Source organism: Polypterus senegalus, chromosome 2, assembly GCF_016835505.1.
Source record: "Polypterus senegalus isolate Bchr_013 chromosome 2, ASM1683550v1, whole genome shotgun sequence".
Classification (NCBI taxonomy): Eukaryota; Metazoa; Chordata; class Cladistia; order Polypteriformes; family Polypteridae; genus Polypterus; species Polypterus senegalus.
Genome location: NC_053155.1, coordinates 8,807,367 through 8,828,804, shown reverse-complemented (window position 1 = coordinate 8,828,804; position 21,438 = coordinate 8,807,367). Strand labels below are relative to the sequence as shown.

At 43.6% G+C, this 21,438-nt stretch overlaps 1 protein-coding gene across 4 annotated transcripts in view; it reads left to right on the top strand.

The window, feature by feature from the left end:
* LOC120521855 (NACHT, LRR and PYD domains-containing protein 12-like) overlaps positions 1-21,438 on the top strand; it is a 1,152,437-nt gene that overhangs the window by 111,508 nt on the left and 1,019,491 nt on the right. For 3 of the 4 annotated variants that reach the window (XM_039743177.1, XM_039743172.1, XM_039743176.1), the window contains one exon: positions 1,170-1,343. In XM_039743177.1, the coding sequence (XP_039599111.1) occupies positions 1,170-1,343 (174 nt within the window). Of the gene's footprint in view, positions 1-1,169; positions 1,344-1,832; positions 2,195-21,438 lie in introns of those variants that run through there. The other variant, XM_039743184.1, reaches the window with a different exon arrangement.

Sequence of the window (21,438 nt, the reverse complement as noted above, 5' to 3'; positions counted from 1 at the left end):
TGTCTGTAAACATTAAATAAGAGACAGGAAGGAACCTGTGATGGAAAAACTGGTGAAAGAAAAGGAGAAAACACATGTGCACCCCCAGTACTCCTCCCCGTCCTAAACATGTCCCTTGTCACTCAGCAGGCAAGCTGGTGCAGGATGTGATGTCAGGTCGAGTCTTCATGGCAAGTGTCCTGAGCACATGGCCGATTACAGCAGACTGTCACAGTTGACCCCTTCACTCAGATGAGTTTCTTCTCAAGGATACTAAAATGTTCCCTCACTGACTGTGACTTGTGTTGAACCCGAGTCTCTGTGGCCTGTAGACACACTAAGGCTGTGTGCTGTATGAGCCAATCAGTGATCAGAGTTCAGCAAATGTTACAAACTTCAGGAAAATACGACTGACATGCGGCATTATGGGATAGTAGGAGTGGGCAATATTAAAGGAGATGGAAATGGAGGAGTTATTATGGGATATCAGGGGACAGAAGTGAGTCAGTCAGTCCTGTCCATTATGTTATTCAAAGCCCCTCCGTGTCACGAGTCCTCAGTTACAGATGGAAATCCAAGGTGGTCACTCTGCTGTCATCAGCTTTGACAAGTCTGTCTGGACACTTGAGTGCAGGACACTGTCAGCTTCATGTCCTTCACATTCCTGTCCATTGTCAACATGTCACTTTGAATGACTTGTCACCAGTCAGTGTGGCAGAAAGGCAGAAGACGCTGTCAGGTATAATAGCATCTTACCTTATAAGGACATCAGTCGTCTCAGATTCAAAGTGCATTTCGGTGAAAACTCAACAGCGCAGTCATTGAAACCTTGCGCTGTGTGTCCTGTAATAAGAGACACACAAAATAACTCAAAACAATGTGTAGTCATCAAGCACTGAGTCATAACATAGACTGCAACTTAAAACAAATGCTCCTGCTTAATAGTTGAGGGAAAGGAAGAGGTGTGTCTTTTGGCAGAAGTGACGTCAACCAGGTTGTGAAATGCTGCTGGAAGTGGAAGGAGATTTAGGCGGGTCTGTCTTCTGGAGGATTGGAGGAGAGGGAGAGGAGTCATTATTGCAATGCTCTGTGTTTTACTCCCACGTAAGCCCTTAGACTGCTTCCCATGCGCACGTGTGTGACAGTCCTTCTGTCAGTCTGTCCTCACTTGTCTCTCTTCATTTCCACAGGCTGGACTCATGTGGTCTAACCTCTGCCTGCTGCTCAGCTCTCTCCTCAGTCCTCTCGTCTCCAAACTCACAGTTGACTATGCTGGCGATATTCAACAACAACCTGGGAGATTCAGGAGCTCATCAGCTGAGTGAGGGGCTCAGGAGTGACAACTGTAAATTAAAAGAACTGGGGTGAGTAAAGAGGGTGAGGGGTATGAATGTATTAATGATGGATGGACTGATCACATGACAGCACATAGACTGACCAGAGTGACAGTGGACAAGTGGAGCTGGACTGAGGTGACAGATAGGAAGGACAACAAAGATAGAGAGACAAACAGAGTAAAGGCAAGGAGGAGTGTAAGATAGACAAGAAAAAAGACGAAATGGACTGCAGCTGACTGTCCAGCCAGAGACAGAGGGGGGATCAGTACAGCAGACAGGGAGATCAGTGGACAACAGAAAAAAATAAGACGGACGATGAAAAAGACAAGCAGGAGACAAAGCGAGAGAAAATGTGACCATGAGGAGGAGAAGAGAAGAAAATGAAGAGAGATAGAGCACTAGAGAGGCAGAGAGTGGGGGCAACAGCAAGTCATCCGGGGACATGTCAGTGTGATAGTCCAGTGTGTGGAGTGGCACCCCCTGCTGTCTGTAACACACACTTGTGTCTCCTCACAGGCTTCATGATAATGGGATCAGTGAGAGTGAGAAGAGGAATCTGGAGTCGATACAGGAGGAGCTGAGAAGGTCTGGACGGCAGCTGGCTATCTACTCATGAGAAGCTCTAGTGATCAGACTGACCCCATGTCAGTGACAACACCCCCTGTCAACTCACCCCTAAACCCTTTTTACAATAGAATCCCTGATGCCTCTGAAAAATCTTGTAGTCCTGGGCCACCTTAAATTCCTTCACACCTCTACATTACCATCTTTCGTTTTGCAAAAGTGTCAATCAGTACAAGCCACAAGCAGCCTGGTATCCCATTCCCCCACCCCACCGCTGCAGAAATGGCAAAAAGATCTCCCAGCTCAAGTCTTGTTTATCTTGGTGTGAGGTGCCTTGCGTTGTATTGGGTAACTGATATATCATTATTTGGAACACATGCATTTCATATGTGTTCTGTGTCTAGAATGATCTATATAAATGTAGGTAGGATGACAGGAAATGTGAGAAATGCAAAACATGTTGAACACACACCTAAAACACACAATTTTTTTTTTTATATTCTAGTACTAACGACAAAATTAAAAAATATAACCGAAGAAAAAGAAATCGGTTTAGGATACAACACTGACATGACCGCTTGAGTGGTGCATCGGTAAGAAGAGGTCGTAGGTTCGATGCTGGCTGCTTCCCAGAATTAATGTTTTGAATAGTGACCTCCTTTTTTTATAGTTACTACTATACTATCCCATCTGCTGATTTCTACTTTTGTGACACTTTAACTCCCACAAGACTCAGATTTTATTTTCATTTTCTTTTTTATTCCGTCTACTCTTCACCATCCCCTCTAGTCATGTCCTCGTAGCGAGCAGCAGTCTGAAAAAGTGAACCGTTGAAAAGGAAAAAAAGATGAGGAGCATTTAGAGGAGTGTGGAGTTGGGATGGACTGGTGCCGTCCAGGGTGGGGTCCTGACTTGATGTGGACAGGCGGCCACTGAGTGACCACCACCTGAATTGGACTGGATGGACAGACAAAGGGAAATAAACTGACTAATGAGCCACCTGCTGGAAGAAGGTTTTGTTTCACTTAGGGTTTCTGAAGACTTTTTTTTGTAGTTTCACTGGATCGACCTTTAGACCAGTAGGACAGAACATTTATGTTATTGGCATCTTCTGCTGGTGCACTCAGTTGGGCTTCCAGCATTTCACCGTCCTCTTGAACTGTAAGGGCAATAAACTAATGTAGGATGATTTGGGGGAATCGGGATATCTCTAGCTAGAGCATCTCTCACCTGTGAATTTTTGTCTTTAATTCTAGTTATGTACTTGTTGTTTGGGGGAATATGTTTAAATTGTTTTGTCTGTTAACTTTTAAATATATATTTTTTTCCTTATATTGCTTTAATGTTTTTTATCTTGTGATGTTTCGGGGGTGTGTGGTGAGTGGGTGAAATAAGATGAGCACTGGTCAGGGTCCTATAAAGTACTGCTGTTACTCTAGCTGTATTGTGATAGTGCAGCAGCCTTGGACTTAGTTGCTCTCCTGGGGTGGTACAGATTACTGGTGGCCCATACAAGGACTGACTAGTATACATCTGCTATCTCCTTTCACACACTTTCATAACCATAGTTCAGATGTCTTCTGAGGATTTGGCGCAGGAGGCTTCCGGCCTTAGAGAGGGGTTGTGCTGGGCAAGCACGTCATGGTCAGGGCCCACAAAGAGGTGGGTGGATTAGCCAGTCTGTTGGATTCATTATACATATTGTGGAAGCTGGCCTGGACACAGCCAGGCGGACACGTTGACGTCACCCAACACATGTTTAGTGTACATATTTTACAGTGCACAAGCCCCCAAATACCCCAAAAGTGCAGGCCAACCTCGAATGTCTTACCTTCTTCAGGCCGCCTCTTCTCCTTCTCCTTACCCAACTCCAGCTAACGAATGGAGGGAGGCGGCCCCTTTTATAATCACCCGAATGTGCCCCAGGTGCTTCCTAGCAATCTTCCACCGACACTCCCCAGTGTGGCGGAAGTGCTGGCTGCACATCCAGAAGCACTCCAGGTGTCCCCGCATCTCTTCCCCCCAGCACTTCCGGGTGTGGTGGAAATGCAGAGGTCCAGGGCTCCAAAGGCATTGGGGTGCCCCCTGGCAGTGACCACGGGCCCCTACAGGATTGAGCTTCAAAGCTCTGTACCCATGGTCCCCATAGGTACCAGGGTGGTCACCCCCATGTGGTCTGGGGAAGGCGTAAGCCGTCTTCCGTGGCGCCCCCAAGCCACCTTTGGAAATATCTATACTCAAGGTGCAAAGAGGCAAAGACATCCTGCCACTGTTATAGGCTGACATGCATGACCAGATCGGGGATTAGCCGAAGGAGCTGCCACTCGAGAAGAGGCAATGCATGGATCGTTGGGTGCTGCAATGGAGGCGATATGCGAGTATGTGTAAGGTTGGGTGTGACACTTAGAACAAAGATTGATTGCTGATCCCTTCTCTGGAGAGAAACAATGGGAAGTCGAGCTGCATGACACGGTGAGGACAAGCATGAGCACATATTGTAGGTCATTGTGAAAGTCTAACTCTATGGGTGGAGCGGTTCCTAAGGTCTCTATGGCCGCTACACCTGCCATCGCAATACGCCTCGAATTCCCTAAACTAGAAGCCTTGTGCACATCAGGGGAGGTTCTCAGATTTTTGGAGCAGGTGGATTCGGTTTTAGAACTCCACCCTTTAACTAATGTGGAGTTGATGGGCTTCTTAAACGCATCGCTGAGTGGTCCAGTGCAGTCTTGGTGGCAGGCAGAAAAGGGTGGCATAACAGACTGGTCTTTCTTCCGTTCCGGATTTTTGGAAGCATTCCTGCCGGCGGATTATCAGGCTGAGATGGAAGAGCAGCTGACAATCACCCACCAAAAGTCTATGCAGCCTGTTAGGGACTTTGCATACGAATATTGTGCACGGTGCTTGAAATGGAATCCCAGTATGTCAGAAGATGACATCGTAAGTCGTATTCTAGGTGCTTGTAACCCGCGACTGGCTGTGGCTTTAAGGGGTATTGTGGGCTCGGTACAATCACTGGTAAAACATAATCTTAATGGTCTTAATTGAGAAAGACTGGGCTGTCATGATGGGACATAAACAAAAAAATAAGGACTCCTCAGGCAGTAGTTTGCCCAGTGGCTGGGGTCAATGACAAAAGGACCAATCCGCTGGTGCTGAGCTCACCACTGTGCGGACCCAGTTTCCCCTGTTAGCCACGCCAGTAACTGTGAGGGACATCACTGGGGATGCAGTAGTAGACACCGGTAGCACCCTTACTTTAATGAAGCACAGCTTGCGGGAAAAGATTAAAAAACTCCATGAGCTGCCCAAGGCACGTGGTACAATGAGGTTCTTCTTGGCAGAAGGGAGGGTGTACTGTGATAGTGGAGAATTTCCAATGTGGTTTGCATTGCACAGTGTTTCCTGGGAGGTGGACGTAAATGTCTTAGAGGATGCCTACTTGACCATGCTGCCGGTGTGTAGTTTGCCTTGCATGACAATAAAATGTCTTGCATTTCCTCTCTCCTCAGAGGTGACATTTTCACTCATATTGGAGTTCCCAGATTTATGGTCAATGATAGGGGGCTACAATTCACAGGCTCCGAGATGGACAGCTCTTTGGCAGATTGGGGTGTTCAATGGAAGAAGAGCACATCATACCATCCTCACGTTAACCTCTTGTAACGAGTGAACTGCAATTTGAAAACCATGCTTGCCTCCTATGTTGGGATCCCCCGTCATCAAGACTGGATCAAAATCTTCTCAAACTATGCGTGGCTTTGAACTCCCCCTTTAAAGACCTGCACAGTTAGCTCTTGGAAGACAAATTCTGGGGCCATATGACATATCACTCCTCTGTGTCCTGTTACTACACTACATCAGCAATTAGTAGCATTAGAACTTTTGACAAAACAAGTTAGAGAACTGGTGGTGAAGTCGAAGGCCTAACAGGCAAAGTACTGCAATAAATAGAGAAAAGTGGTTCTTTATTCAGTGGGTGACCTGGTTTGGTTAAGAGTTGTATTTCTGTGTCAGAAGATGTAAAACAGGCTTTTAGTCTTTTGGGCTTTGACTCCTACTAGTTAACAACTAACAGTATGCATCTGAGACGACCAATGCAAGTCTTTTAATACATTTTATTCACTATACAATAGGCATTGTAAGCCAGCGTCAACAAGATGTATTTCATCTTATGGAAGTTTTTATAAAATAACGTGTCTCTACCTACTTATCGGTGCCCTGTGCTGGATGTTGGAGAAGGGAGGCTGACGTTTCTTCTAAAAGAAAAGATTTGAAACCTGCATGAACGCAGTGCTACGTAATAACAAGACATTTTTTCATTTCAGATGAAGTCTTTACTCATTTTCTATTTTTTCATTAGTGGCTCAATAGAGTCTCAACTTAAAACAGAAAAAATAAAACCTAAGGAACTTTTAAAAAAAAAAGACCAAAAAATGACCCTGTTTTGGCTCGGCATCATTTCTGTACTTTCTAATTTTTTGTTTAGTGCTTGGCCTTCATTTAGACGGGCATTTGCTCGCTCAGCCTGATGTGACCAGTCACTTCATCCATCCATCCCATTATCTCACCCGCTATATCCTAACTACAGGGTCACGGGGTTCTGTTGGAGCCAATCCCAGCCAACACAGGGCACAAGGTAGAAAGCAAACCCCGGGCAGGGCGCCAGCCTGCCGTAGGGTACACACATACCTCCACACACTAAGCACACACACGGGACAATTTAGGATCGCCAATGCACCTAACCTGCATGTCTTTGGACTGTGGGAGGAAACCCACACAGACACGGGGAGAACATGGAAACTCCACACAGGGAGGACCTAGGAAGCTTACCCAGGCCTCCTTACTGCGATACAGCAGCGCCACCATGCCACCCACAGTTACTTCAGTGATTTCAAAAAGAAGCGCCAAGTTTTTAATGGCAAACATTTTGATTATTTGTCTTTTATTTACAACATGGTTATGCATAATTGCCACATTACCGCAGAACTGAATGGACATTATCAAAAGAAATTTAAATTTCATTTACCCCTTGGTGCTGGAGTTCTGAAGCAACATTCTACCCCAGCACTTCCTCAAAGCCGGCATGTCATTCTAAAAAGGATCGAGCAGACTCAAGTTGTTAAAAGGAGTTTAATGGTGCAAAAACATTTATGCAAACCATTACAAACATACATTTAAAATATGTGGATTCTGATAGATAGGGGTTTCTGGAACATCAAAATCACTAGGGACAGTATGCTAGAAAAAAAAAATACAAATATAATAATAAGATAAAATAAACATAACACAACTATCCAACACAAATTGTAGAAGGTGACAAAAATGGAAACCAACAACCAGATATAATCCTCCCTCCACAAAAGCTGAGACACACCTCGTTAAAATCAAAGGGGGTGTCAAGGATGAAATATAGCGCATTCTACAGAGAAACCACAAAATGGTCATCTGGAGACCTGGAAACATTAAATAGTATATGTAGACGTGAAAGTAGAGTTATAATATGAAATGGTCAGACCATCAACATGAGAATTCCACAGTCATGGCTATTCATCTGACTTGGAAGGCCCCAATTCTGTCAGTCAGTCAGTCAGTCATCGTTCAACCCGCTATATCCTAACACAGGGTCACGGGGGTCTGCTGGAGCCAATCCCAGCCAACACAGGGAGTAAAAATGAATCAAAGAAACACATTAAGTATTGACATACAGTAAACTGTTCCCAGTGACGTTAAACCAAAAACAATAATGGAAATGGCCACTGGTGACACACCCTGTGTAGCATCTGCAGAAAGCAAAACCTTCCAAACAACGGAAAATGCAGGATTAGCTCCGCTTTCTAAACTGAAATTTCTAATTTGAAAAAGTTCTAGTTCAGAAATCTTAAAGTCAGTATTGTTTGCAAGTAAAGTAGCCCCATGTCCTATTTTTTAATAAAACGCACACACATACACTACTGGCATAATTACCCTCATACTTTACAACATGGACTCTATGGCTCTGAAGGCGAGGCAGCAGGATGCTGTAGTCTCTTTGCTTTTTACAAAGTTAATTTTATATTCTCTGCCTTTATGGAGAAATGTGGCTGTGGAAATCAATAACTATACTAAATTGGCAGAAAGCACTATCGTGCTTTTACCAATAGCTAACTTAACTAGGGAAAAAATCAAGTTAAATAAGATATTTAACAAATGATAATGACAATAACCATAAATACCTTTCATATTGCACACTAACATTGCAGATACACTACATAACATCTCATAAATAAGTTAAAAAGTTAATATAGATGACATAATAAGACAAATATTACAAAGAAATAATACAAGAAGGAAGAAATAATTAATTAAAATAATATGCTTAAAAATAAGATACTTCAGTAATGACGATAAACACAGAACATTTGGATTCGCTATATATATAATCGTACTTCTCATTAGTTTTGTTTAATGGATCTAAAGTTTTTTTAAATATACTGAGCTTTTTATTCTGAGTCCGTACCTAATTCTGTTGTGCCATTGTTCCATGTCGGAAAATGTTTTCAGCTCCTTTTCTTTTTCAAATTGGAATAATTGTACAGCTGCTCTTCTCCTTCTCTTTCTATGGACTGTGGCAGGCTGAATCTTCGACCTGCAGCCAGACCCTTCTCATTGAACTGGATTGTGACTTTGTGTAACGTTAATGCAAATGATCAGGAGATGTCAATAGAGAGGTAAGTGTCAAATGCTTTGACGTAATTTTCGACAGAGTTGATTCAAATGTTTCAATCATTCGTGAGGCTTCACTCCGTGGACCACTAGCTAGAAACACCACTTAACCCTTTGACAGCCATCCACTGTGCTTGTGGCAGCACCAGAGAAATGGCGGACTTGTGATCTGTGCGGTGTAACATTAATTAGTGCCCACATTACAACATACCATTGGTAGGCTACTAACTGTTTTAAAGAACAAGTGATTTTGGGGACATTCATACCTAAAACTAAAAACAACGACAAAAGACAGATTACATCTTGCTACAATGGCACAAAAAGCAGGGCAAAGCCCGCTGCACATTTGTCACAACAGATTGCTTTCACCCTGCGATGGACTGGCACCACGTGGAGATGCCTTGTATTCGATGCTAGCTTCATCTCTCCAGCAGCTCAACTCAGCCTAAGAAAATAGATGATTCTACCTGTGAAATGACTGTGGAGGCTTCAGTGAATTATAGCAAACTGTTACACATCACAATACATGCACTGAACTGTGCGCCACACAACGTAACGACATGCACTTCCTTTTATACATGCCCACCTCCAGTCCATACTTTAATCTCTTCACCCAAGTTGCCGTAAAACACATTGTGAATACACAGTGTTCCTTTTAACTACTACTAGCAGTCCCCCGCGGCTCCACCCACATAGTAGTGAAACAGGACAAACTTTAAAAAGCCAGGCAGAAGGTAGGTAAGCTCCACTGTCAAATGGTGGCACTATATCTGATAGTGTTCAGCTCTGACGGGAGAGTGTCACCCATGTGGGGAGAAAAGCATTTAACCATGATTTCTCTGGCAATCAGCAGTTGCCATCTAAAACACACTTAGCTGTGATCTGTCTCTCTCAAAAACGTCAAACGTTACCCCATAACAATCTCTAGATGATAATGTCTGCTGAACAAACAGGTATCGCTAACTAAGCAGAGGCAGGGTATGCATGTGGCGAGACGTAGAGCGACTCAAACGGAGGCTGGCACTTGAGTGGGGATGGACCCACCCCACTTGGCCCACAGTTTTGCACAAATAAATCGGTAGCTCAAGCGAACTCTGACAGAATGAGAGAGAAGTCGCAAAATCAACCGCATTGTTTGAGAAAGAATCCATTAAGTAGTTTTCTCATGAAAAGTGGACAGACATTGGATTACATATATATACATAGATAGATATATATAGATAGATATACAGTTAGGTCCATAAATATTTGGACAGAGACAACTTTTTTCTAATTTTGCTTCTGTACGTTACCACAATGAATTTTAAATGAAACAACTCAGATGCAGTTGAAGTGCAGACTGTCAGCTTTAATTCAGTGGGTTGAACAAAACGATTGTATAAAAATGTGAGGCAAACACATTTTGTACAGAACCAAAATTAGAAAAAAGTTTTCTCTGTCCAAATATTTATGGACCTAACTGTAGATATAGATAGATACGATAGATATATATATATAGATAGGTATAGATATAGATAGATATATAGGTAGTTATAGATATAACAGTACCATGAAGATTTAAGCTCTGAAATAAAGCTTAAATTATTACCTATAAAATCAAAATAGTTTAAAGTCAATAGAGCCCAGTACCATAATAATGTGGTACAGAAGTTAAATATAGAAAATATACTGTAATTCAGTAGTCTTTATCTGATTTACATTTGTAACTTTTGCAATATTAGGCCGACTTTAATGAATTTATTAGAAATGTGTATAGTTAATATGCTAAGTGGGGGCTTTTTTACTTAGTAAAACCTGGCACTAAATTTCCCCAAATAAAGTGGGTGCAAAACTTAAAGTGGGGTAAAACTTACATTTTTTTATACATTGCTTGGGCACTAGAACACTGAAGCATTAAAAAGAAAAGTTTTTCTTGGTTATGTTAATTTTTCATTTTTTCATCAGGCCATAGAAACAAGCAAAAGTAAAAAAAGTCAGCCTATCGGTGCATTTGGAATGTTTTTCTCAAAGCCAAAGCCTATCCCAGAAGTATAAGACAGCACTCAACAAGTTACCTTGGGATTTTATTAGTTTTTTATGTTACATTTTTCCACCTAAATAAATACAAGTAAATCCTACCTAAAAACAGGCTTATTTTACTTTAACTTGATGAAATTGATTAATTAATCTACACATACAGTAGATGGCTTCATCACATTCTCAGGTCACTTGTCAGACGTGTACATAGAAAACTGCGTAGACAGTTGTTTATTTTTTTTTTTATTTAATTCAAAATTCAAATCTGTACAAAAAAACAACTATTCAAAACCTATATACAAATTACCTCATAGCAGGAAAACAGTTTCTAACATATTGATATCACTTTTTCTTCACCCTTCTAACCCTCAAGAGCACATCAGTCCTTCAGCTTCTTCCACTTCGCTTTATGGGTCTCTTTGAAATCTTCCCCTTTCCTCTTTCAGCACCCAGGTTTTTAACACTCGTTGCCTTTACTTTCATTCTGTGTAATCAAATTCCCACTCACCTTACAAATTCCCAGTTTAACCCAGCCCAAACCAACAATGCCCGTCTTTCATTACACTTACTTGTCCCTTTGCCCCTTAGTACCAAATCAGAGGACCAATGCACCAATACAAAGACAGCCTGACAGGTCTTTCAAATGTCTTTCCATAAACTGTGTACCCACCCACACTACCAGAATAATACACGTCTCATTGTTTCCTCCACCCTACAATCTTGACGGGGCCTGTTTTCATCCTAGTGAGCCCACTGCTTATACTGTACAATCTATAGTTTGTGTATGAACGCCCTATTACTATTAACCAGTTGCGATCTTTTGCACTATTATCCAAACCGCTGCACCCAGACGTCCCGTCTGTCCCCCAGTTTTGCCATTTTTTCCACCCATTTCCTCATCTTGGACCATCTTGTACAGTTGACAGTGATCCCTGCCAGCTGATACTTCATTGAAAGTCTTATGTATCTGCTTTAAGTGCACAACATACTGGTAATGAGGTGGTCTCTACTCTGGCCACTGCATCATGTTGTTCCAAACATTTATAAATCTCCTAGTGCTCGTCAACCAGAAGAATGTGAAATACAGGAATTTGTGAAAACTCACAGGCTTGAGAGGTCACAGCATAATAAATACAATCCATTTCAAGCTGGATATTAACGATGCCCCTGGCCCCTTCATTGACCCCTTTTCCATATCTATGCGTCTGATGTGTTCATATTTACATCCCACTTCAAAATGGAAAATCTTTTTCCTTTTTCAATTTACCAAGCACTCAAGGTAATGGAATACTTCTCCATCAATAGAGAGGCAGGTTGGCAAGACCTCCACCTTAACAGTGTTTCCAAGTAAAAACACATTTCTCCCTTTCCACAACATGAGGTTCAAACCAATTGTCTTAATTCTTTCCACACAATTTCTCCTACCAGTACCTTACCTGAAAAAAGCACTCTTAAAATTCTAATACATTTACCCAAAGTCCCAGGGAATTGTCAGTCCTTACTGATATACGTCAAATTGTGCTTTGTCTCATTGACCTTTGAACACATGGCGTTCTCAAAAAGCTTAACAATCTCCAAATATACAGTCAGGTCCCTGTCTTCTGTTGCAAACAAAGCCAAATCCTCTGCATACATGAAAACCTTTGATGTTTCTCCTCCACTCCCAGGCAGTTTAAGGCCAGCCATGTCCTGTCTGCTCCGTATGTGGGCAGCAACTGGCTCTAAATACAATAGCCCAGCTGCACTCCTCTCCTTTGTACAACTAAGTCAGTCAAATGCCAGTTTATATTAAACTTACTACACACACGGGTATATAACATTTGAACTCATCCAACAAACCTCTCCCCAAAGCCAAAACACTCAAAAACATAAAACAAAAAACTGTGATGGACCCTAGTGAAACCTTCTCATGGTCTAAACTAGCCAGGCCCAAAGAGACATTCTTGTCCTTTAAACCACAAAATCCTTGGAGGTGTAATGATGAATGTTGTTAGTGCATATGCCCTGCAAGTTGGGTGTGCAAAGGGTGAGAAGGAAGATTTTTGGAGTGACTTGGATGAAGTGTAGGACAGTGTACCCAAGGGACAGAGAGATTATTGAGGTGATTGGAGTGGATTTCAATGGACATGTTGGTGAAGGGAACAGAGGAGACGAGGTGGTGATGGGTAGGTATGGTGTCAAAGAGAGGAATTAAGAAGGTCAGAGGATTGTGGATTTTGCCAAAAGGATGGACATGGCTATGGTGAATATGTATTTTAAGAAGAGGGAGGAACATAGGGTTATGTACAAGAGTGGAGGAAAATGCACACCGGTGGATTACATCCTATGCAGAAGAAGAGATTGAAGACTGCAAAGTGGTGGCAGGGGAAAGTGTAGTTAAGCAGCATAGGATGGTGGTCTGTAGGATGACGTTGGAGATCAAGAAGAGGAAGAGAGTGAGGGCAGAGCCAAGGATCCAATGGTGGAAGTTGAAAAAGGAAGACTGCAAAGTTGAGTTTAGGGAGAAGGTGAGACAGGCACTGGGTGGAAGTGAAGAATTACCAGACAGTTGGGAAACTACAGTAGAAGTAGTAAGGGTGACAGCAAGAAGGGTGCTGGACATCTGGACAGAGGAAGGAGGAAATGGAAACCTTGTGGTGGAATGGGGAAGTACAGGAGAGTATACAGAGGAAGAGGATAGGAACGAATAAGTGGGATAGTCAGAGAGATGCAGAAAGTACAGTAGACAAGAGTACAATGAAATAAGGCGCAAGGTGAAGAGAGAGGTGACAAAGGCTAAAGAAAAGAAGTATGATGAGTTGAATGAAAGGTTGGACACTAAGGAGGGAGAAAAGGACCTGTGGGCTATACAGAGGGGCTGAGATAGGAAAGATGTGCAGCAGGTTAGGGTGATAAAGGATAAAGATGGAAACATACTAACAAGTGAGGAGAGTGTGTTGAGCAAATGGAAAGAGTACTTTGAGAGGCTGATGAATGAGAGAGAGAGAGAAGGTTGGATGATGTGGAGATAGTGAATCAGGAAGTGCAACGGATTAGCAAGGAGGAAGTAAGGACAGCGATAAAGAGGATGAAGAATGGAAAGGCTGTTGGTCCAGAGGACATACCTGTGGAAGTATGGAGGTGTTTAGGAGAGATGGCAGTGGAGTGGAGAAGAAGTGTACTGGTGCCTATATTTAAGAATAAGGGGGATGTGCAGGACTGCAGTAACTACAGGGGAATAAAATTTGTGAGCTACAGCATCAAATTATGAGAAAGAGTAGTGGAAGCTCAGTTAAGAAAGGAAGTGATGATTAGTGAGCAGCTGTGGGGTTTCATGCCAAGAAAGAACACCACATATGCAATGTTTGCTCTGATGGTGTTGATGGAGAAGTATAGAGAAGGCCGGAAGGAGTTGCACTGCGTCTTTGTGGACCTGGAGAGAGCATATGACAGGGTGACTCAGAGGAGCTGTGGTATTGTATGAGGAAGTTGGGAGTGGCAGAGAAGTACGTAAAAGTTGTACAGGATATGTACGAGGGAAGTGTGACAGTGGTAAGGTCTGCGGTAGGAGCGACGGATGCATTCAACGTGGAGGTGGGATTACATCAGGGATCGGCTCTGAGCCCTTTCTTATTTGCAATGGTGATGGACAGGTTGACAGACGAGATTAGACAGAAGTCCCCGTGAACTATGATGTTTGCTGATGACATTGTGATCTGTAGCGATTGCAGGGAGAAGGTTGAGGAGATCCTGGAGAGGTGGAGATCTGCTCTAGAGAGGAGAGGAATGAAAGTCAGTAGGAACAAGACAGAATACATGTGTATGAATGAGAGAGAGGCCAGTGGAATGGTGAGGATGCAGGGAGTAGAGTTGGAGAAGGTGGATGAGTTTAAATACTTGGGATCAACAGTACAGATTAACGAAGAGTGTGGACGAGAGGTGAAAAAGAGAGTGCAAGCAGGGTGGAATGGGTGATATCAGCAAGAGTGAAAGGGAAGGTCTACAGGACGGTAGTGAGACCAGCTTTGTTAAATGGGTTTGAGACAGTGGCAGAGTTAAAGATGCTAAGATTTGTATTGGGTGTGACAAGGATGGACAGGATTAGAAATGTGGACATTAGACGGTCGTTGGGAGACAAAGTCAGAGAGGCGAGATTACATTGGTTTGGACATGTGCAGAGGAGAGATGTTGGGTATATTGGGAAAAGGATGGTAAGGATAGAGCTGCCAGGGAAGAGGAAAAGAGGAAAGCCTAAGAGGAGGTTTATGATGTGGTGAGAGAAGGCGTACAGGTGATGGGTGTAACACAACAAGATAACGAGGACAGGAAGATATGGAACAAGATGATCAGCTGTGGTGACCCCTAATGGGAGCAGCCGAAAGAAGAAGATGCATGTCATTGACCTTCTCAAATGTCTGAGTGAACAGCGCTGCAAAAAAGTATTTGCCTCCTCCTAATTTCCTCTATTTTTTCTTCTTCATAACACTTCTTTGTGTCTGATATCCAAACAAATTTAGTAGAATACAAAGACAACTCGAGTAAGCAAAGCTCAAATGTTTTGGTGTTAATGAAGGTGTCTTTTAAATTCACGTTTCTCTGTTCCTAAGGCACCACATTTTGTTGTAAATTGGAGAAAATGAAAGATACATTTCTGAGACTGGAGTGACCAGTTGTGTTATTAGACATGATGAAGAAAAATAAAGGATAAAGGAAAAAATACCTGAAAAGAAAGAGAAATAAGGAAACAAAGACGAAGTTTAAAATTACAAAGTTTTTGAAAAAATTGTTGAATATCCTGGTTATCCAAACCAGTCAAAAGATGGCTGTGAAAGAAATACTTGTGGACATTGACCCCAAAGGTTGTAGACGTAAACCAAAACCGGACCAGAAACAACCCCAAAATAACACTGCAGAGACCTGAATAAAAACAAAAATGTGACCACATCACTGTCATTACATCAGAACAATTAGACCACACGATTCGCGTTCACTCTTGTGAATCACGCCCAATTCAAGCATCTGCCTTTCCTCGTTGTGTACCGCAGTCCTCTTTTCTTCCAGTATATGATACGGACACATCTGTACTTTAACACCCATCATAATCTTGTCTCCAGCAAGTTCAGTCTGGCTAGACAAGAACGAAAAGATATCCGAGTTCTTCCCATTCAGTGACAGTAAATCAGCCATCTGCATGTTTGTCAAATCATCACCAATAGCAACCTCAGTCTGAGAGACTTCATTGGCAGAGGCCAAAACCTCATTAGGGTCAGGCCCCTCCTACAAAAGATTCACATGTAAGATTTGAACAGGCTTCCTCCAGCTGGGAATCCTAACCTTATACTTCACAGAGCTCATTCATTCCTCCACACCATTGGCCTCCAGCCATTTCACCATAAACTTGTGTGGGTCAGACAGGACCAAAACATGTACCCAATTGCCTTTTTGGAATTCACAAAGTTTGCTTTTTGTATAATAATTTTGTTTTTTTGCCTCTTGTTCATGCTGGAACCCTTGTCCTTTCTTCCCAAAGAATATCCAACACCCCTCACGGTCTCCTGCGAAATAATAGTTCAAATGGACTTAAACTGGTAGATGCCTGGGGAGACTCATGAACCACGACCATAAGAAAGGTGCAACACCTTGTCCAAGGATGTCTGGTCATTGTGAGCCACAAGCCAAATCATGTGCTTGTCTTGTCTTGTTAAAATCATTCAGTCAGGTCATTCATCTGAGGACGACAAATGGTGTTTCTCATTTGCAAGGCTCTCACATACAGCAGCTGTTTCATTATGCAGGAGGTAAAGGGCATACCCTGATCAGTTAGGATCTCGTGTGGAATGCCAATTTGAATGAAAACCACCGACAAAGCCTTTGCATCAGCCAGCATGTTAGCCTTCTGTAAAGTGGCCACTTCGGGATATCTTGTTGTGTAATCAGCCAACACAAGCAAATACTGATAGCCATTCTTACTCTTGGGAAGTGGACCAGAATGTCTAATGCAACTCAACTCAAAAGGGCATCCGTGGAAGGGGAGCCCTAGTGGGTCTCTGAGTGGAAACAACTTGACAGTCGGAGCAAAACTTACAAAACTGCTCCTCATCCCTGCTCATATTCTGCCAATAAAACCATTTCAAAAGGGGACCTCCCATCTTCTCAGGGCAGAGATGACTGCCCTAAGACATGTGTATGAGCAATTTTTAACAACATCTCTCTATGACCGCTTGGGACCACCAACTGTTCACTCGAGATACTTGAACTCCTCCACTTGGGGCAGGATCTCTCCCCCAACCCTGAGAGGGCACTCCACCCTTTTCCAGCTGAGGACCATGCTCTCGGATTTGGAGGTGCTGATTCTCATCCCAGCCGCTTCACACTCAGCTGCGAACCGATCCAGAATATCACGGCCTGATGAAGCAAACAGGACAACATCATCTGCAAAAAGCAGTGACCCAATCCTGAGTCCACCAAACCGGACCCCTTCAACACCCTGGCTGCGCCTAGAAATTCTGTCTATAAAAGTTATGAACAGAATCGGTGACAAAGGGCAGCCCTGGCGGAGTCCAACTCTCACTGGAAACGGGCTCGACTTACTGCCAGCAATGCGGACCAAGCTCTGACACCGGTTGTACAGAGACCGAACAGCTCTTATCAGGGGTCCGTACCCCATACTCCCGAGCACCCCACAGGATTCCCCGAGGGACACGGTCGAATGCCTTTTCCAAGTCCACAAAACACATGTAGACCGGTCGGGCAAACTCCCATGCACCCTCCAGGACTCTGCTAAGGGTGAAAAGCTGGTCCACTGTTTCGCGACCAGGACGGAAACCACACTGTTCCTCCTGAATCCGAGGTTCGACTATCCGACGGACCCTCCTCTCCAGAACCCCCGAATAGACTTTTCCAGGGAGGCTGAGGAGTGTGATCCCTCTATAGTTGGTCTGCCAATCCAGAGGCACTGTCCCCGATGTCCATGCGATGTTGCAGAGACGTGTCAACCAAGACAGTCCTACAACATCCAGAGCCTTAAGGAACTCCGGGCGTATCTCATCCACCCCCGGGGCCCTGCCACCAAGGAGTTTTTTGACCACCTCGGTGACTTCAGTCCCAGAGATGGGAGAGCCCACCTCAGAGTCCCCAGGCTCTGCTTCCTCATTGGAAGGCATGTTAGTGGGATTGAGGAGGTCTTCGAAGTACTCCTCCCACTGACCCACAACGTCCCGAGTCGAGGTCAGCAGCACACCATCCCCACCATATACGGTGTTGACACTGCACTGCTTTCCCCTCCTGAGACGCCGGACGGTGGACCAGAATCTCCTCGGCCGTCCAAAGTCGCTCTCCATGGCCTCTCCAAACTCCTCCCATGCCCGAGTTTTGCCTCAGCAACAACCGGCAGCGTTCGCTTGCCCTGCCGGTACCTATCAGCTGCCTCCAGAGACCCACAGGACAAAAAGGTCCTATAGGACTCCTTCTTCAGCTTGACAGCATCCACCAACGGGTTCGGGGATTGCCGCCACGACAGGCACCGACCACCTTGCGGCCACAGCTCCGGTCAGCCGCCTCAACAATAGAGGCACGGAACATGGCCCATTCGACTCAATGTCCCCCACCTCCCTCGGGGCGGGTTGAAGTTCTGCCGAGGTGGGAGTTGAAGCTACTTCTGACAGGGGACTCTGCCAGCCGTTCCCAGCAGACCCTCACAACACGCTTGGGCCTACCAGGTCTGACCGCATCTTCCCCACCATCGAAGCCAACTCACCACCAGGTGGTGATCAGTTGACAGCTCGCCCCTCTCTTCACCCGAGTGTCCAAGACATATGGCCGCAAGTCCGACGACACGACCACAAAGTCGATCATCGACCTGAGGCCTAGGGTGTCCTGGTGCCAAGTGCACATATGAACACCCTTATGCTTGAACATGGTGTTCGTTATGGACAATCCATGACGAGCACAGAAGTCCAATAACAAAACACCGCTCGGGTTCAGATCGGGGGGGCCATTCCTCCCAATCACGCCCTTCCAGGTCTCACTGTCATTGCCCACGTGAGCATTGAAGTCTCCCAGCAAAACGAGGGAATCCCCAGAAGGTATGCCCTCTAGCAACCCCTCCAGAGACTCCAAAAAGGGTGGATACTCCAAACTGCTGTTCGGCGATATGCACAAACAACAGTCAGGACCCTTCCCCACCCGGCGGAGGGAGGCCACCATCTCGTCCACTGGGGTAAACCCCAATGCACAGGCTCCAAGTCGGGGGGCAATAAGTATGCCCACACCTGCTCGGCGCCTCACCGGGGGCAACTCCAGAGTGGTAGAGAGTCCAGCCCCTCTCAAAGAGATTGGTTCCAGAGTCCAAGCTGTGCGTCGAGGTGAGTCCGACTATATCTAGCCGGAACCTCTCGACCTCGCGCACTAGCTCAGGCTCCTTCCCCTTCAGAGAGGTGACATTCCACGTCCCAAGAGCCAGTTTCTGTAGCCGAGGATCAGACCGCCAAGGTCCCCGCCTTCGGCCACCACCCAACTCACACTGCACCCAACCTCCTTGGCCCCTCCCATAGGTGGTGAGCCCATGGGGAGGAGGACCCACGTTACCTCTTCGGCTGTGCCCGGCCGAGCCCCATGGGTGCAGGCCCGGCCACCAGGCGCTCGCCATCGAGCCCCACCTCCAGGCCTGGCTCCAGAGGGGCCCCGGTGACCCGCGTCCGGGCAAGGGAAAACGTTGTCCAAAGTTTTTGCTCTTCATCGGAGGTTTGTTGAACCGCTCTTTGTCTCATCCCTCACCTAGGACCAGTTTGCCTTGGGTGGCCTACCAGGGGCATAAAGCCCCGGACAACATAGCTCCTAGGATCATTGGGATACGCAAACCCCTCCACCACGATAAGGTGACGGTTCAAGGAGGAGAAAAAATATTAATAATAAAATTAATTGTATGTGCTACATTAACTACGAATTAAGAAAACGACACGCTTAAACTTTCATGAAAAACTTTATTTTAATTTATTTAAAAAATTACAATATGAGAAATACAACTGAAGAAGAGATGCTACAGAACTACAACACATTGAGTATTTCAATATTATCTGAAATTTATTTTTCAAGCTTTCTTTTCGGCGAAATCATTAGTTATATCTCCACATCCACTGTATTCACATAATTCGTTTTCTATTGAGGGCAGTGCCAAATCTGATAATCCCTCTCGTTCCATGGTTGCTCAAAGATAATTCTTAATTATTTTCAGCTTCGAAAAACGTCTCTCAGCTGTAGCTGTCGTTACAGGAATAGTTCATAATATCCGCAAGCAAGTAACTAAATTGAGATAAGACTCTCTTACATTTTGTAATATTTTTAGACAATCTAGGGGTTTACAATTCGTCGGTGTATTCATAATACGATAGAATATTTTTTTTCTTCTTCAAATAATTCTAATCAATTTATGTCACGACTATCTCCATCTGTTAATAAAATATCTGAATTCAAGCAATATGTTTTAAGTTCTTCATCGGCCATAAATTTTAATTTTGGAATATTGTACAGAAATACGACGTCATTCCCATGTATCTTTATTTGTTGAAATCTTTCTTTAATTGATATTGTTGCTTGATCTGTGATTCTTAAATAATTATCAGTATAAAATTTCTAATCGGGATCTTTTATAGATTCATCCTTCATTTCATAATCATAAAAGCGCTTATAGATTTTACTCTTAAATCTTACTTCAATATCATTTTTTGAACAGGTTTGTTTGGCCGTTTCTTTTAAATGCGTCATTGCAGTGTTTAAACGAGCATCAATCTTTTGCAAACGTTTGCTGACTTTATTAACAGCGACGAGTATTTCGTACCATATAACTTTTGCCAAAACAAATTCGTAATTTAATTAAAACTGAATCAATGATTGGGCCTCACTTCTTATTTTTGGATCTTTAGTCAATTCACTGATTTCTTCCAATGCTTTACAAATTTGACTTAAATGAAAACGAATCGGCTTCACAGATTAAAATTTACATTCCCATCTAGTTGGAGCCAACGGTTTTAGCGTTAATGTTTAGTGACATTAGGCCATCTTTCAACTGACGCAGAAAATATCTTGTAAAGCCTTTGAATTTTACAAAAACAGTCACAGGAATAGGAATACACGAGGCCATATCTCCCACCATTAAATGTGAACGATGTGCCGCACACGATCTGGATGTTCATTTCAAATTCTCGTTTGCACTCCCGACCACACTGGCGCCGTCATGTCCCCTTCAATCTTGAAGAGGTAATCTCATATCGGCAAGATGTCCTTTGAGCACTCCAGTTAAATTAGATCCTGTACTTGTAATAACGGATATAAAACCAGTGAAATATGCCTTAGTTGTGACGTCATCATTTGGCAATTCTTATTATAAATGTTGTCTGTTCCTTATGACTGATATCTGTTGTAGTGTCCAAAGAACGGAAAAATATTTACTTTTCTTAATGTGCTCATTTATTTCGGTTTTAATGTTTTATCATTTAGATTGATTATTTCATTCTGAATATCCCAACTCAGGTAATGATCCGATATTTCCTTATTCGAAACTCCTCTCAAATGCTGAACTACTGTAGGATCAAATGTGGCTCTCATTTCAATAAGTCCAAGGAGTCTGCTGTTATTCTCTGAAAATAATTTGATGCTGAAACCACGAAAGACATCATTATGTTTTCCTAAATATTGAACACGATATACGATTCGTCGTAAAACTTTATTTGACGTTGCTGTAAACTGTCAACAGTTTGCTGCCTTTGTAATCGTTTTGCGATTTCAAGAAACTACTTTTGTGATTGATGACGGGACAAAGATACTTCACGCTCCTTTATTCGTGTGCTTACATGTCTCCAGT